Source organism: Plectropomus leopardus, chromosome 4 (genome assembly GCF_026936395.1).
Source record: "Plectropomus leopardus strain MGB_pleo_1.0 chromosome 4, ASM2693639v1, whole genome shotgun sequence".
NCBI lineage: Eukaryota > Metazoa > Chordata > Actinopteri > Perciformes > Serranidae > Plectropomus > Plectropomus leopardus.
Window position 1 is genome coordinate 21,703,032 of NC_142179.1, and position 14,189 is coordinate 21,717,220.

General features: G+C 40.8%; 1 protein-coding gene across 1 annotated transcript; it reads right to left on the reverse strand.

The window, feature by feature from the left end:
* Nucleotides 1-1,790: 1,790 nt before the first annotated feature.
* slc14a2 (solute carrier family 14 member 2) lies at nt 1,791-7,101 on the reverse strand. The gene is made up of 10 exons (XM_042488644.2): nt 7,001-7,101; nt 6,594-6,659; nt 6,310-6,493; nt 5,497-5,686; nt 5,031-5,159; nt 3,947-4,139; nt 3,378-3,525; nt 2,778-2,912; nt 2,551-2,600; nt 1,791-2,457 (listed from the first exon to the last, which is right to left on the reverse strand). Exons 1-10 carry the CDS (start codon nt 7,022-7,024, stop codon nt 2,041-2,043), a joined length of 1,536 nt encoding a protein of 511 aa, XP_042344578.1. The 5' UTR covers nt 7,025-7,101; the 3' UTR covers nt 1,791-2,040.
* Between the last annotated feature and the right edge of the window lie 7,088 nt (nt 7,102-14,189).

The window sequence follows — 14,189 nt, forward strand, 5'->3', positions numbered from 1 at the left end:
TATAGATCTCACGTGTTCTCAGTAAAGCGTAGCAATTTGTTTTTCTTAAGGTCACATTTGCTGACCTGATTTTACCGAACCAAATGAATGTTATTAACTTTCTGAAGGTCAGTGTAAGGTGTAGAAGCGTTGTTTGGTAAGAGACAAAGTGAAGAACAGCTCCAACTGGAAGGTTGAGTTGTCCGACATGCAAGGAACATACATCTATATTTTTATATGTTTTACAGTTTTCTATAGTTTTATCACAAACACTAGCTCCAGCATAAAAAGCATTCTCCCTCTCTCATACAGGCTCTACTGGTTCCCGTTTCCATCGTTCCCATCACAATGGCTCCTATATGTTCTTGCCAACATTAAAAGTCCAAGTTCAGTGCCTCCTAATGAATGGTCCAGCTCCCATATTACTAAATCAATACGTGGTGGCAGATGTTATAATCTTAGCAGGCCGCCAAAAATAAATGAATGTGTGGGAAACCCTGAACTTTCCTAATCCTAACCAATGTAACCGTACATACTGTGTCGATGCCACTGTGGTTCTCTCGCTCTTTTATGAATTGTTGTATGAGGATACATTAAGATAGAGATGGGAGGTCTCCGCAGGTGCAAGCTACCTTGATTTATCTGAAGATACTGCTCCCGTTCAATAAATAGTGTGGCCCATAACCCTCTCTCAGCAAGAAAGCAAATAAGCACATTTCCCAGATTATCAGACTGTTCCTTTAAACCAAGTTGAATGATGCCAAAGAGAAATTATGCCGCTAGGATTAAGATTTTGACTCTTGGTACATGCTAAAACCTGGCTGTGCAGACTCCCCTCTCTCCATCATACAGCTTGATAGGAACCACTTGAGAATAAAAGCGTTCTGTGCCAGTTTACAAAGTAAAGGCTCAGTGGCACAATGCACTGCACAGCCGTACCCGGAGCTGAGGATACGTCCCCAGCCTGGCCGCCATTCTCCAAATGTTGTTGACAGTGTAAACAGCACATGACTTCAAACACCATCTCACAGTTCTATTTCTTTTATGGTGTTTTCTTATTTAATTATACCATGATATACTAGTTGTGACCATCTTTAGCATTTTTAGCCCTGAAAACTTCGCACTTTGAGGGGCTATTGTCACTAAAGCAAGGATACTCAACTTTCCCATGCATGCTACTAGGATTTTGGGACGTTTCTGAAATTTTAGGACATTTCTTGGATATCAGGACATTTCGCAGATTTTAGGACATGGCAAGGATTTTAGGAAGTTTTAGGATTTTATGGAATTTTCAGGATTTTATGGCATTTTCAGGATTTTAGGACATTTAAAGGATTTTAGGATGTTTCTAGGATTTTTGTAAGTTTTAGGATTCTGTGGTGTTTTCAGGATCCTAGGACATTTCTAGGATTTTAGAGCACAATGAACAGATGTTCCAGATGTCAATCTCATTTATACATTATTATATCTTGGCCAAAACTAAATTTAAATCCACGTTAGTCTTTTTGATCTGTGTGTTTGATCTGCACTTAAAAAAGACAGTTCTTTGCATTTCTTCCTGTGATTGAGCGTGTGTGTTTTACAGCCAACAAACAATAATATCTCAAGGACTTATGGTGATTTGTAATGTTTATTCCTCTGTCCTTCTCATGTTAGAGAAATGACTGTATCTTATATCTAAATGATAAATAACAAATGTTTCTCAGACAAGTGGAATATCGTATCATACCAACAAAGATGAATTGCCATTATTTCATATTCTGTTAATTGAGTACTTTTAGATAACACCGTACAAACAAACATGGACTAGATTTGTAATTAGAAAATATTTTATTTGAAAAATATAAACATTTTATATATAAACAAAGTTTTATAGAGAAAATAAATGCTATATGTCATCAAATTTATCCAGTGAAACATCATCTGGAATCAAAAAAATATGCCAGCACATGTTTTTTCACCAAAAATACAAATTTAAAATACATATATTTACAGATACATTTATTTACATTTTCACACGTCACATATCCTCTCTTTCTCTTTTTCTGCAGAAATGCAGTGTTAAGCATTTTCACCGAGAGTGACTTCGGTTAGTTGGTTGTGTCTGACTTCTTCCTCAGCCCCCGGCTGTTCTACTCCAGGTATCTGGTCAACATGTGTCTCGCTGTTTTCATCCTCTGATTCCTCAGGTGCTGCTCTCCCTTCTTCCATCCTTTCGAGCTCTAGCCTCAGTTGCTCTTTCTCATTCAGTATCACCTCTTCTTCGATGGCTTTCTGCTTCTCCTCACTCTCTTTCTTCTCTTTCTCAGCCTTCTCCTTTTTCTCCTGCTTCTTCAGCTTCCAGTAGAAGCACAGGTTTTTCTCGGGGTAGGTGACTTTGGCCAGCGGCAGCTTGAAGATCCTGTTGGTCCCCGTGGTTATGAGGAGGAAAGTGAGGGCGGACAGACAGAAAGGCCAAGTGCAGGCTGGCAGACCAAACTGTAGATGAAAAACACATCATGTTGCTGTTAATATCTTCTGTTTATTATGAGCTGATTTGTGTTTAAGGAGTGAGTAAAAATGTCTACTTACTGTGGACATGACGTTGGCAATGGCTGAGCCGAGGTATGCACAGAAAAAAGCTGCAGAGGAGAAGATGAGAGATACCGTGAGACTCTCTACGTGCATGCTGTGAGGAGTGTGATCATAGATTACAAATATCTGCCAATGATGCACGTGGTTACATGTCATGTCACCATCCTGTCTGGATTAGATTCCTTCTTGTAGATAGTATTTTTATCTTCTGAGTGTCTACTCACCACATGTGATGGCCAGCAGGTGCACCTGCCAGGTGAGAGCGTAAAACATTCCTCCGATGGCGATGCAGGCTAACACGCAGTTGTATCCCCAGAGGCCAAAGTAAATGTCTCCAAAAGGTGCTGCCAGAGCCAAGCCTGCAAAACGTTAAATCACAGCCATCAAGGAAGTGCCAACCCAGAGGAATATCTTAGTCTGTTCTTTATCTCATCATAAATAAGTAATCTTCTTATTTGGAAATGCTAAATTCTGATCTGTTCCTTCTGAAGCCCTGCTAATGAGAAATAAGGAGCAAAAGAATATATCAGCACAGGTTCTTTTGCTGTGCTCATGGACTTCTCTAAAATAAGAAAGGTCTGAGAGCAGATAAAATACAGAAAGTCGATTTTTGAATTTGATCACTGAGACAGATTCCTGAAATTGTTCAGGCTAATTTACAGGCCAGCCAATTTTTCTTTTGGATCTTACTGTTATCTCAAGAGTGGATTGTTTCAGACAAATAAAGGTCAGTGCAGTGAGAGAGAAATAAGTACATTTTAAGATCTTAAATAAGGATTGGGCTGAGACAAGAGGTCTCAAAAATGTGCTTCAGGTCCTCTCACCTGAAACCATGCCCACGGCAGATCCCAGCACAGCATGAGCGCAGGTGATAGGTGAGGAGATGAAGAGTGAGATGATAAAGATTCCTCCTGTCCAAGGGTTGTCACAGCCGTAGACTTGGCCTATCCCCACAGGCACCGACATGAACAGCTAAAGAGGCAGAGGCAGACACAGAGAGGTCACTTAGCTAGAGATCCACAACATGATTTACAACGCATTGGTGTTTGCATTCATATTGTTTTTTTATGAGTTCCTGTTTGGGTGTGTAGAGACTGTGATTGATGGTCATTTCCATCACTCTCCTATCAGCTTTGAACTGCAGAACTTATACATATGCACTTATGTAATATCGAATTTACACAGCACAATGCTCCTACAGAAAGAGTCAGTCAGATACCATGCAGGGAACATCTTAACAATGAGCTGATGAATCGGTGACATCTAAATAACATAACTTTAAAATGTACAAAGGCTAAAGCATTTGACCTCAAAGTGCTGCGTTGACACTGAGTGTACCAGCCTGCAAAGAGGTGTGTTATGTAACGTACATAAATCTTTGCCTCTCACTGACCTTGGCGACGTCGATTTCAGCCCAGGTGATGTTGGGCAGCTCAGAGCGAGGCTGTATGAGGACTTGAGGGAAGTGGTGGTTAAAGTGTCCGGTGGCGACCATGTGGAGACACACCAGAATGTTGAAGGGCAGGGTGAACACCGGCAGATCCCAGCGACTGTTAATAGATGCCAAGGCACTGGACACAACTGGGCTGAAACACAGGGATACAATATCATCATTGTTAGATTTTTGTCCACAATTAATTCGCACAATAATTGAAGTATATTTATTTCAATGTCTGCTTATATCTAACTCATCTTCATAGTTGCTTCTGCACATTTTGAGCACAACAGTGATACTCTCTCTATGTTCTCTCCCTTTTAAATTAATACTTAACTCATAAAATGATCATTTGTTCATCAGTAACTCACATCGTGTTACCTGCAAGGACAGTGTGAGCGCTTAAACTTCTCAGTGATTTCCAATAGCAAAGCTTGAATGCACACACTTGCTCAGGTATGCTACTTTTATGCATTAGTATTTTGAATAGTAACGTTTTAACAAGAAAGCATGTCTTTAGATAGTATTAAGGATATGACTGGATAAGTGAGACTCCGATTACACTGCATGAGTTGTGTGATAGTCTGTAAACGGATGTTTTGATGTAATTTTGCCGCTATTAAACTAGGCTCCCTTTTTCTGCAGTTCATTAAGAATTTTTCCCATTTTTGGATTCTGCATTCAACACGGATGCATGCAGGAAAAACAAATTCAGTGTAACACAGGATGAATATTTGATATACGGTCATTTAGAGGGTCAGGAATTCCTTTAACCTACATAAGTAAATCATTGCTTTGCTTTAGCGCTGACTGGATCAGCAATGATTAACTGAGCTAATGAATCCTGGATCCAGAGGCAAAAACAAAATTACTGAGCTGTGACCTCATGACATGTACATGGTCATACTGCAGTAAACTGATCATTTTTGACATGTTACATGTCATGTTTTGGTTAATTTATGTACTTTCTTACATCTACCCCTCATTTCTTATGATCTGAATCCACTGGATCATTTTACCATTAGTCAGACTAGTTTCTTACCACATCATGGACATGAAGATGTTGGGCAGCAGGAGGTACCAGTACCAGTCTCCTGCGTTGGAGAACACAGCCATCAGCAGACCTACCAGGATGCCATTGTAACCATACAGCCCTGCAGCTATTGCCCCCCTGGATGGAAAATGAATCAAAGAATTAATGTTTGCTTAGATAACACAATGCAAAATCATCCTACATTATCATTTCACCCTCTACTAGCAAAAGGAAATTATCATCCAGTTATGTTTATATTTTCGCATCATGTTCGATGTCAGTACACATTATGCCCGTCTATTATTGCTGTGATTGATGGTGAGTCCACAGATATTTTGGGATTTAGTAAAAGTGTGAGTGGAGGTACAGTGGACTGTAAATGAGTGTTAAGTCATATCCAACTTTCTTTATACACAGTAGGAGTGAGCTGAGCTAATTAGGTGAATTATTAACTGCAGTATAAGTTGGTTCAAACCTGCTCTGTTGCAGAATGAGGGCAGAAATGGTTGCAAAGAGTGTGCCCACAAAGCCGTTGAGAGCCCACCAGTAGTTCTGCAGGATGAGGCCAGCGAAAATAATGAGTCCGCTCAGAGGGTTGTTGACAAACATCACCTGAGCAGCTCCGCGCAAAACCCAGTCCAGCAACTGCAGCAAGAAAAACTGTTCTGCAAAATTCCAGAGAGAGAGCAGACAGAGAGCGTTGGCAGAATTTCTATTTCTGTTTCCGACAATGAATTTTCTCAGGCTCTGAGATTAGTAATGACAGCAGGTACACCTGTGTCATACATGATTGCCAAAGGTCATGTAATGCTTTCTGTTATGTGAACAACAGGTTCTTCTACCAAAACCAATTAATTGCACTTCACAGGGAACATGAGACACATTGTTGGCCTCATGAATCTCGATAACCTGAAAAGCAGCCGTTCCTGTCATATGCGTGTAGTGACACATGTGTTTTTATGACAAATACCACACATTACATACTTATTTGTCAGTTGCCAATTATTTAAATCCACTCTTCTGTCACGCCCCACCTATGCCAGTCACTTAAGTGAGAGTGGATTAACTGATGTACTGATTGTCAGTAATTTGGCAGCGATATTATGCAACCAACCCGAGTAGTGGAGGGATTGAATAAATGTCACCCAAGGGTACAGTGGTTATAAGCATCACGTTATTATAATATCCTGCAATTTTCTAGGAATGTCATCATTAGTAAACTACTGCTGCTCTGCCTCGGTGTGGGCCAGGAGAGTTGTTTTTCTTTAAGCAATTAGTTTTGACTCACTTTCCATCCATTTTCCAAACACCTCCATGTCTCCAGCAAAGTAGGAGACTCCCTTGAGGAAGCGAGCCCTGGCCCTCTTCAGTTTTGAGGGCCCGGGCTGCACAGGGTCCTTCTCCTTCTTGTCCTCATGGGAGCTGTCGTGCTCAGACGGCAGCTCAGCGTGCGCCATCAGGGGCTGGAGCTCCTGCAGCCACAGTTACAGTAAGAAATGAATCAGAGAAATTCACTCCAAGGACTTTTTGAAGCTTGTCCACATGCACGCAACATCTAACTGCATGACTTACGGTGAAGGAAGCGGCAGGAGAGGAGGCGGCAGCTGAAGTGGAGCAACTGATATTCCTCTGAATATCCTGAGGAAATTAGGAAAGGCGTCACTCTGCAGCACATTAAGACTTTGACCCAGTGATGCAGATACATTAGTGTAAATTATTTATAAAGTAAAGAAATGTTAACTTTTGCTTTACTCACAGAACATTATACTTTACCCATGGTGCTAACTATGGTCAGGGATTTAATTTGATTTATAATAAATCATCCATTAAAATCAGGAAACGATATACTGAATAATACCTTGTACCTATAATCTTCTTTAAATATTAGTTCATTTGATCAAACAGGCGAACATACAGTCACATTTTACTGTCCAGCTGGAATTCAGAGACTTTGACCAGTGGTCAACAAGTGCTCCTACCTTTGTGTGGTGTGATCCAGGCATATGTCCCAGAATAGACACCGGTTACATGAGTTGCCAGCTTCTCTGGAGCTGTACTACAGAGACTTCCACCAAAGACTTTTATAGTGACAACCACAGAGAAAACCCCGCCTCCTCCCCTCAATCTCTGCAGGAATCATTGCCACTGTGCAGTGACAGTCTCTGACACACCCATGTCTCTTGACACAAACACAGTTGATGTCCTCTCTCCCACATTGACAGGCAGAAATTATGTGGAAATGTGGTCAGGTGAGGTGATGTTTTTCTCTCTGCAGTTTCAGTGCATCTGTCACCTGCACTTGACCCCTCTCCAACATGGCCAACAGGTCACATGCTGACCCAAAAGATATCAGTGTTACTGCCAGAGTCTGCGGTGAACGTCTCATGCCAGACCTCACTGACATCTGTGGTTGAGGACGAACTGAGAGGGGAGCAACACAGATATTACAGCTTAAAGTTGTCAGGTCACAGAGAGTATTACAGCAAATGTGTGTGTGTGGGTGTGTGTGTGTGTGTGTGTGTGGGTGTGGGTGTGGGTGTGGGTGTGTGTGTTTGGGGGGGGTGTAATAATGACATTTTACCTGTTCTGAATAGTCAAATTTGCAGCAAAGTTTTGCCGACTGGACACAATTGGAAATTGGGACACTGGGAAATTGTCCTCAACTCTACAACTACAGTACAGTGAATAATTTTAGTATCCGTGACCTGGTGTTATGCATGCTGGCTCAGTGGAGCTGACATTATTGTTATTGCACCTGTGCTTTTCCAAAAAGTCAAAATGTCTACTGTGAAAGAGGCAAGATTCCTGTTATTTATAAAGAAAAATGTCTGTTGAAACTTCCTCCTTTATAAACAAACATAACATAAAATCTCATGCACTAATCTTGAAAGAAGTTTATTAGAAACCAGAAATACAAGTAATTAATATTAGAAAAAAAATGTTTTCTGATTGTTCAAGTTTTAGATTGATATCATAAATATTGACACAATCAAGACAGTCATGCTTGAAATATAGAGGGCGCTTTATAAAAAAAAAACATATATTCACCAAGGTTACTGTCTTTGCAGTAACATTCAGACAATAGGATTTGTGTTGGACACACGGCTTGCACCTGCGCTTTTTCACAAAAGCAAATAAACTGTATGGTGAAATGTAGTATATGTCAAGAATGACGTCTGCACATGTTTTAAGACCACATTGATTTTGGTAGAGGCCATATGTAGCTCTTTGACACCCTGAGCTCTGTTGTTGTCCTGCCATGAGGGATTTAGTGTGTCTTCACTATTTCATCAGTTATAGAGAAGCACTAAGAAGCAAATGTTTCTCCAAAGCCAGAGAGAAATCACTCTACACTGAAGGATGTCAGGTCAGATTCTTCACTCAGGATAGTAACACAAACAAACATACATCATACTGTCATCTGCAACTTCTGGCTTTACACGAATACAGTGATTTACAGGCTTATTTCTGTGGAGGTGTATTAGTACCAGGCAAAAGTTCAGAATGTTAAAAATGAAGCTGAAATGTCGAGAATAAAGTCAACTCTTTTGGTTCATTCATAATTGTGTCTTCTGACACAACATGTCTTCTCTGTATTGCCTGCAGGTGTAACCATCCATGCACTTGCTTTTGTTTTTTCAAGTTTGCTTGGTTTCTACTTTTTTCATCACAATATCCTCAAAGTTGTAATACATACTACCTCTCTGTGGTCAGGTGCTGATTTCCTTCTTACTAAAACTGATTTTGAAGTACAATTTTGCAAATTCATCTACACAAGGCATTTTGTAGAGGCAGCCGTATGTTATTGATGTATGTTATTTATTATTTCAAAAGATGGACTTCATTTTAAATGTTAAAGTCTTATCTTTTTTCTTATAATGCATTTTTTTGCACAAATTATATTTATGCCTTATATTTCAGATCCTCTACGTAAGTAAAAGTACCTATTCAATTCAGTTCAGTACCAAGTGTACATAAAGTAGCAAAAGTAAAAATACTCCCTGTGACTTATGGTATTTTTCAGTCATATTATTAGATTAACAATAATGATCAATGTGTGTGTAAGCAGCATTTTACTGTCGAAGCTGTTTTTTGGGGGGGTCAGAACCCCTCTGAAATCAAGAATAATATATAATTTTATCTCTTTGGGCCTCCAACAGTTATTGAAATCAAACCGTCTTAGGAGTCTAGAAAGAAAATGTTTCTTTGGTGGAACTGCTAACAACTCAAAGACGTCTGTAAATATGGTTTATTCTGTTGCACTAAACTGTCATCGTCACATGATATCAAAGTCACATTATCATAAACAGCAGACACACGCATGCAGATGGATAATGCGAGCGCAGAGGGGTATGTTTGTTCCTTTGGCATTTATTTGGTCGTTAAACACAATTACAGTAGAGTTACAGAGCTGATGAGTGGCATTGATTGCTGCTGCAGACATCTCGTCATCACTGAAGAAGGAAAAGGAGTAGCCTGAGATTTCCAACCATTTCTTCAAACTCATTAAATGAGGAATGAAGAACAAACAAAATCCTGAATCCTGAAATATGTGAAATGTTGTGAAGTATACATGGCAGCCATAACAGTGCCTTTAATTTTGGATAAATGTTGCTCCATTTTAATGCTTTTTAAACAGTGAGCTCTTAAAATTTTCTCAAAGGATGTGATAAAAAGCTGTTAATGGTGTTTATGGCAACATTTGAGTAGCAGTATCATGTCATCATGTTCACCAGGAGAGACTTAACCTGTCAGTCCAGTGAATGAATGGACCAGCTCTTCAACCTTTAATGTTTTATTGATCTGCCTGTTTTCCTGAAAACAGTTGGCAGAAGTTCAAAGGTGACACACCAGTCACACGGCAGTTTCAGCTCAGCTGGTTCGTACGTGTTTTAGGACAACGCCTTAGACTTTTATCGAAGGTCATGAGACCTAAAAACATTAAAAACGTGTTAACATGCAGAGTTAGGTTGTGTTAACTTCGACTATAAGTTATGGCTCGTCTTCAGTGCTTGTAGTTAACTTTGTCATGATGATTCACTGATTATGTTGTAATGATAATACTGTGGTTGTGTAAGAATTTGACAAATGATACCGCCCTATGTCAAGGTGGTTTTGGTGAAGGTTAGAAACACTAGAGGGAGATGAATGGATGAATGATGTATGGAAGGATATAAGGTACTGTTTTTGCTTTTCCATATAATGGTAACAATAAAAAAGGGCACTTTTTCTGTATTTACTGAAGAGGTTAATGCAGTCCCTGTAAGTTACACTGTTATTTATTTGTGGAAAGCAGTGTCACCTGCTGCATGCTAGAATAGGCTCATATGCTGATTCCTCTCAGATGGGGCTTAAATGAGAGAGGCAGGTATAGTAACAAAGTATTGCACATACAATTATTAATTTATTCATTGTATAATGTAAACCAAAATGAGCATTTTGTGATGTGGATTAGGCGCAAACTGCGATTCTGTAGCGTTTATAGCATCGTAGTATGATCAGCATTCTGGTGTAAGGTAGCCCTGAAGTATCCTCCCCTGTGTTCAGCCCACAGACTGTATATAAAGATGGATGATGCGTCCCCACTTATCTCCACTATGCAAAAGTGGAGCCAAAAATATCAGGGAGACGTTCGCGGCCATTTTGGGCTTCTGACATCATCTGGAGCAAGAGCCTGCATAGTAGTGATCTCTACACCTGTTCAACCAATCACGAGCAGTGCCCGTGATTGCGAGCACACCAACTGGCTCACACAGCTGTCAGTCATGCATTCAAATCCCCCTTTTAAAGCATGAAATAACTAATTAAAACCAAACTTAGCAGAAAAACAAACACTTGAACAAACATCCGGGTGATGGGAACTTACTGAAATTTTTCGGAAAAATGTATTTGACGTTTACTTTGAGTTGTTAATTTGGCCCAGGTCCTATCTGCTAATATGGAGGGGGCGGGATTTATGACCTACATTGCGGGGGCTCAAAGTAGCAGTTGCTTGTTTCCTTTAACCGAAAAGGCCTCTACTGGAAAGGAGTCGGAAGAGGACTGAGTGTTCAATTGTTATGTCATGTTGTTATGGGTTTTTTACATTACAATCAGGGCCCGCTGTATATATATGTATATTCTCCTGGTAAAATGTATGTGGGATGCCAACCTGTCCTGTAGGGGTCACTGTTGTGTCATGTGTGTCAATCCAGGTAGGAGCCATCATTCAGTGACAGGTGTTGTTAAACGGAGGAGCACACTGCAATGCCGGGATGTGCCGGGCCGACGGGCTAGATTTGGTCCACGAGCTGTAAATTGAATATCACTGCTTCACTGCTATGACTGCTGATTTGAATGAGTGCAGGAAACCCATGTATGCACCAGGAGGGCTTTTAGTGTTAAGAGTCAATACAGGGACAACATGGAACTAACAGGAACATGTGGTCTGAACTATCACAGGCTACAAAAGGAAACTCAGCAGTGCTGAGGTAATGTCTGCATCTCTCCCAGATGAACTGAACCCCCTCTGTGCACACTGGGAGAACAACTCCTTAGCTGGGAAAGAACGAAAGGCCCCGTACCCCTGCTCACTACCCACTAATAACAGATGTGTGCAGATCCTTTCAAAGGATTCATCCCCACGCAAGGCAGCTAGACCTGATGGAAATTTGAGGCAAGCTCTTAAAGTATGTGTAGATCAACTGGCAGATGTCTACAAAGATATTTTCAATAAGACCATGTACTGACCACAGCATAGTAGCACTCACATCCATTGCGTTATAAAGTGTTACTATTATATTATTATATAATTAATATATGTTTATTTTACAGCGTTACTTCTTCTGCACCATGTTATGTCTGTTATTCCCATTTTTTACTTGCACAATTTTCTTTTTACACATATTTAATAAGCATTTTTGGAGGTGTAAGACTTTCATTGCCTATTTCCATTGCTTCTCTGTAACTCCACATGACAACAAGGAACTTGAAACATGAAACTTAACAGGTTGGATCGTGTTTATTAATTTATGACATGTCAACCTTGTGTGACATAGTATGGTTCAAATAGCTCTACATGAGTGTTATGTAACTGTAACTGGACTAACATAACCTGAGTTATGTAATTGTGCATAGATATTTTGGAAAACGCCAGGAATTGTTGTGTTAAACAGCCACTTGAGCATCAGCGGCCTGAGGAAGAGTAGTTTGACAGTGACATCTAGTGGAAAGATAAGAAATTACATATCAACCGTTTCTTTCTCACAATAGGAATCACCTTTATCGGCAAAGTGTACACATACAGAGTGGAAGAGTGTTGCATGGCAACCAGAGGGTCGTACGTTCAAGTCCCCATCCAGATCAATTATGGTGTGTGTACTAGTAACTTAAGAGGTCCTCCTGAGCACTGTCGAGGTGCCCTTGAGCAAGGCACAGAACCCCCAACTGCTCAGGGTGCCTGTCCATGAGCAGCCCCCTCACTCTGACATCTCTTTATTTAATGCATGTATAGGTCCTGTTTTTTGCATGTGTGTATCTTCAAGCCTTCTTCATCTTCCTCTTCTTCGCTCTCCCTAACGGCCGTGGCCCCCTAGCAGGACCATGTGCCATGCCACAACATAAAAGCTGCTCTGAAGTGACTCTTGATGCCAGATCCCATTCTGATAAGTACTTTTGGGAAGTATCCCGAGGTTGACTCCTCGAGCTCTTTGTCACATCACTTTGGTAATTTCTGAGCAGTTTTTATGGTGTGTCATGGCACAGTGTGTTAGGGTGGGGGGTGCATGTCAAGTGGCAAGTGTCCCGTAGAAAGCCAAACAAAAGTTTTCCAGTAGAACATTGCACTGTAATAAGATGGTCAAAGTCATTCACCTCACCTGTCAGTGGTTTTAATGTCGTGGCTGATCAGTTTAAATGCTGATGGATGAGTATGGACTGACTAAATGATTATGTACAGCGTGTGCAAGTCATGTTTATATTCTATAAATATGACTTGCAGGATTTATATTGACAGTGACAGATGATTTGTACAGTAAATAATCTGTAATAGTCTATAATGGTAGCAGTAGTGTTTCAAGGTTACTGACAGGCTGATGTAACTGTTCATCAGAGTGAAGGCCTGTGGATAGAAACTTTTTTTGTATCTGGTTGTTTTGGCGCACAGCACCTCCCGGAGGGGAGAAGTTAGAAGAGTTCGGCACCAGTCTCCCCTCTCCTCCACGATCACTTGACCTGTCGACCTCACAGGATCAAACCAACATATTCCTCTGAATCCATTCGTCTTTAAGCAGCTTCTTCACTGCAGACTGAGAGGGTTTTCTTGTAGATATTACACAAACTCTTGCAAAATCAAACTAATCAGACCAAGCTGCACGCAGGATCAGACACTTCTGCCCTTACATCTACAGAAACAGATCTGACGAGATTAGAAAAGGCAGCAATTCAGTGTTTTCATGCAGCTTGCCCTCATGCACACACAAAAAGTATGAGGCTACAAAGTGTGCCCCTATGTATGTGTTTGTTTCTGTCTGAGTGTGTGTGTGTGTGTGTGTGTGTGTGTGTGTGTGTGTGTGTGTGTGTGTTGGGTGGTGGGTGGTGGGTGGTGAAGGGGGCTCTCCAGCCTCTGCCAGAGTCTATGGAACCTGATACTTGATGACTCCCCATCACAAGAATGTGAGTTTCCTTCTCTCGGAGCATCTGGCCCGACGCCCGGCCACATCTCCATCTGTGTGTTTGTGTGTGTGTGAGAGAGAGAGTGTGTTACTTGTTACTATTTGCCCCTTTTTCAGAATGAGCGGCCTCTTTCAGCACAGTGAGGCATTCTTTGTGTGATGGTTGTCTGATTTGTTTTCTTTGTCCTCTGCTAACGTGCTGTCACTGTCATTTGCAACTTCCTGTCTGGAGAAAAAGGTCACATTTCCAGACTCTGAGACACAGGGGTCTCAATACAGCGGACAGAAAGTTTTCTACAAGTTTCTAGGACAATTTTGGATTATATGTAAAAAAAATCTCCGTGCTCAAGTTTTTTCATTGTCTCCCTAAACAGAGGGATAACAGATCACACTCACACCTATGAATATAATGTTTCTGCTGCCCTCCAGTGGCTTTAACGTCCCACCTTGCCTCAGTGATGTAGAAGTGTACATCAGGGTGTCTCTGTGCAGTGTGACATCACTGCTGGGTGTGGTC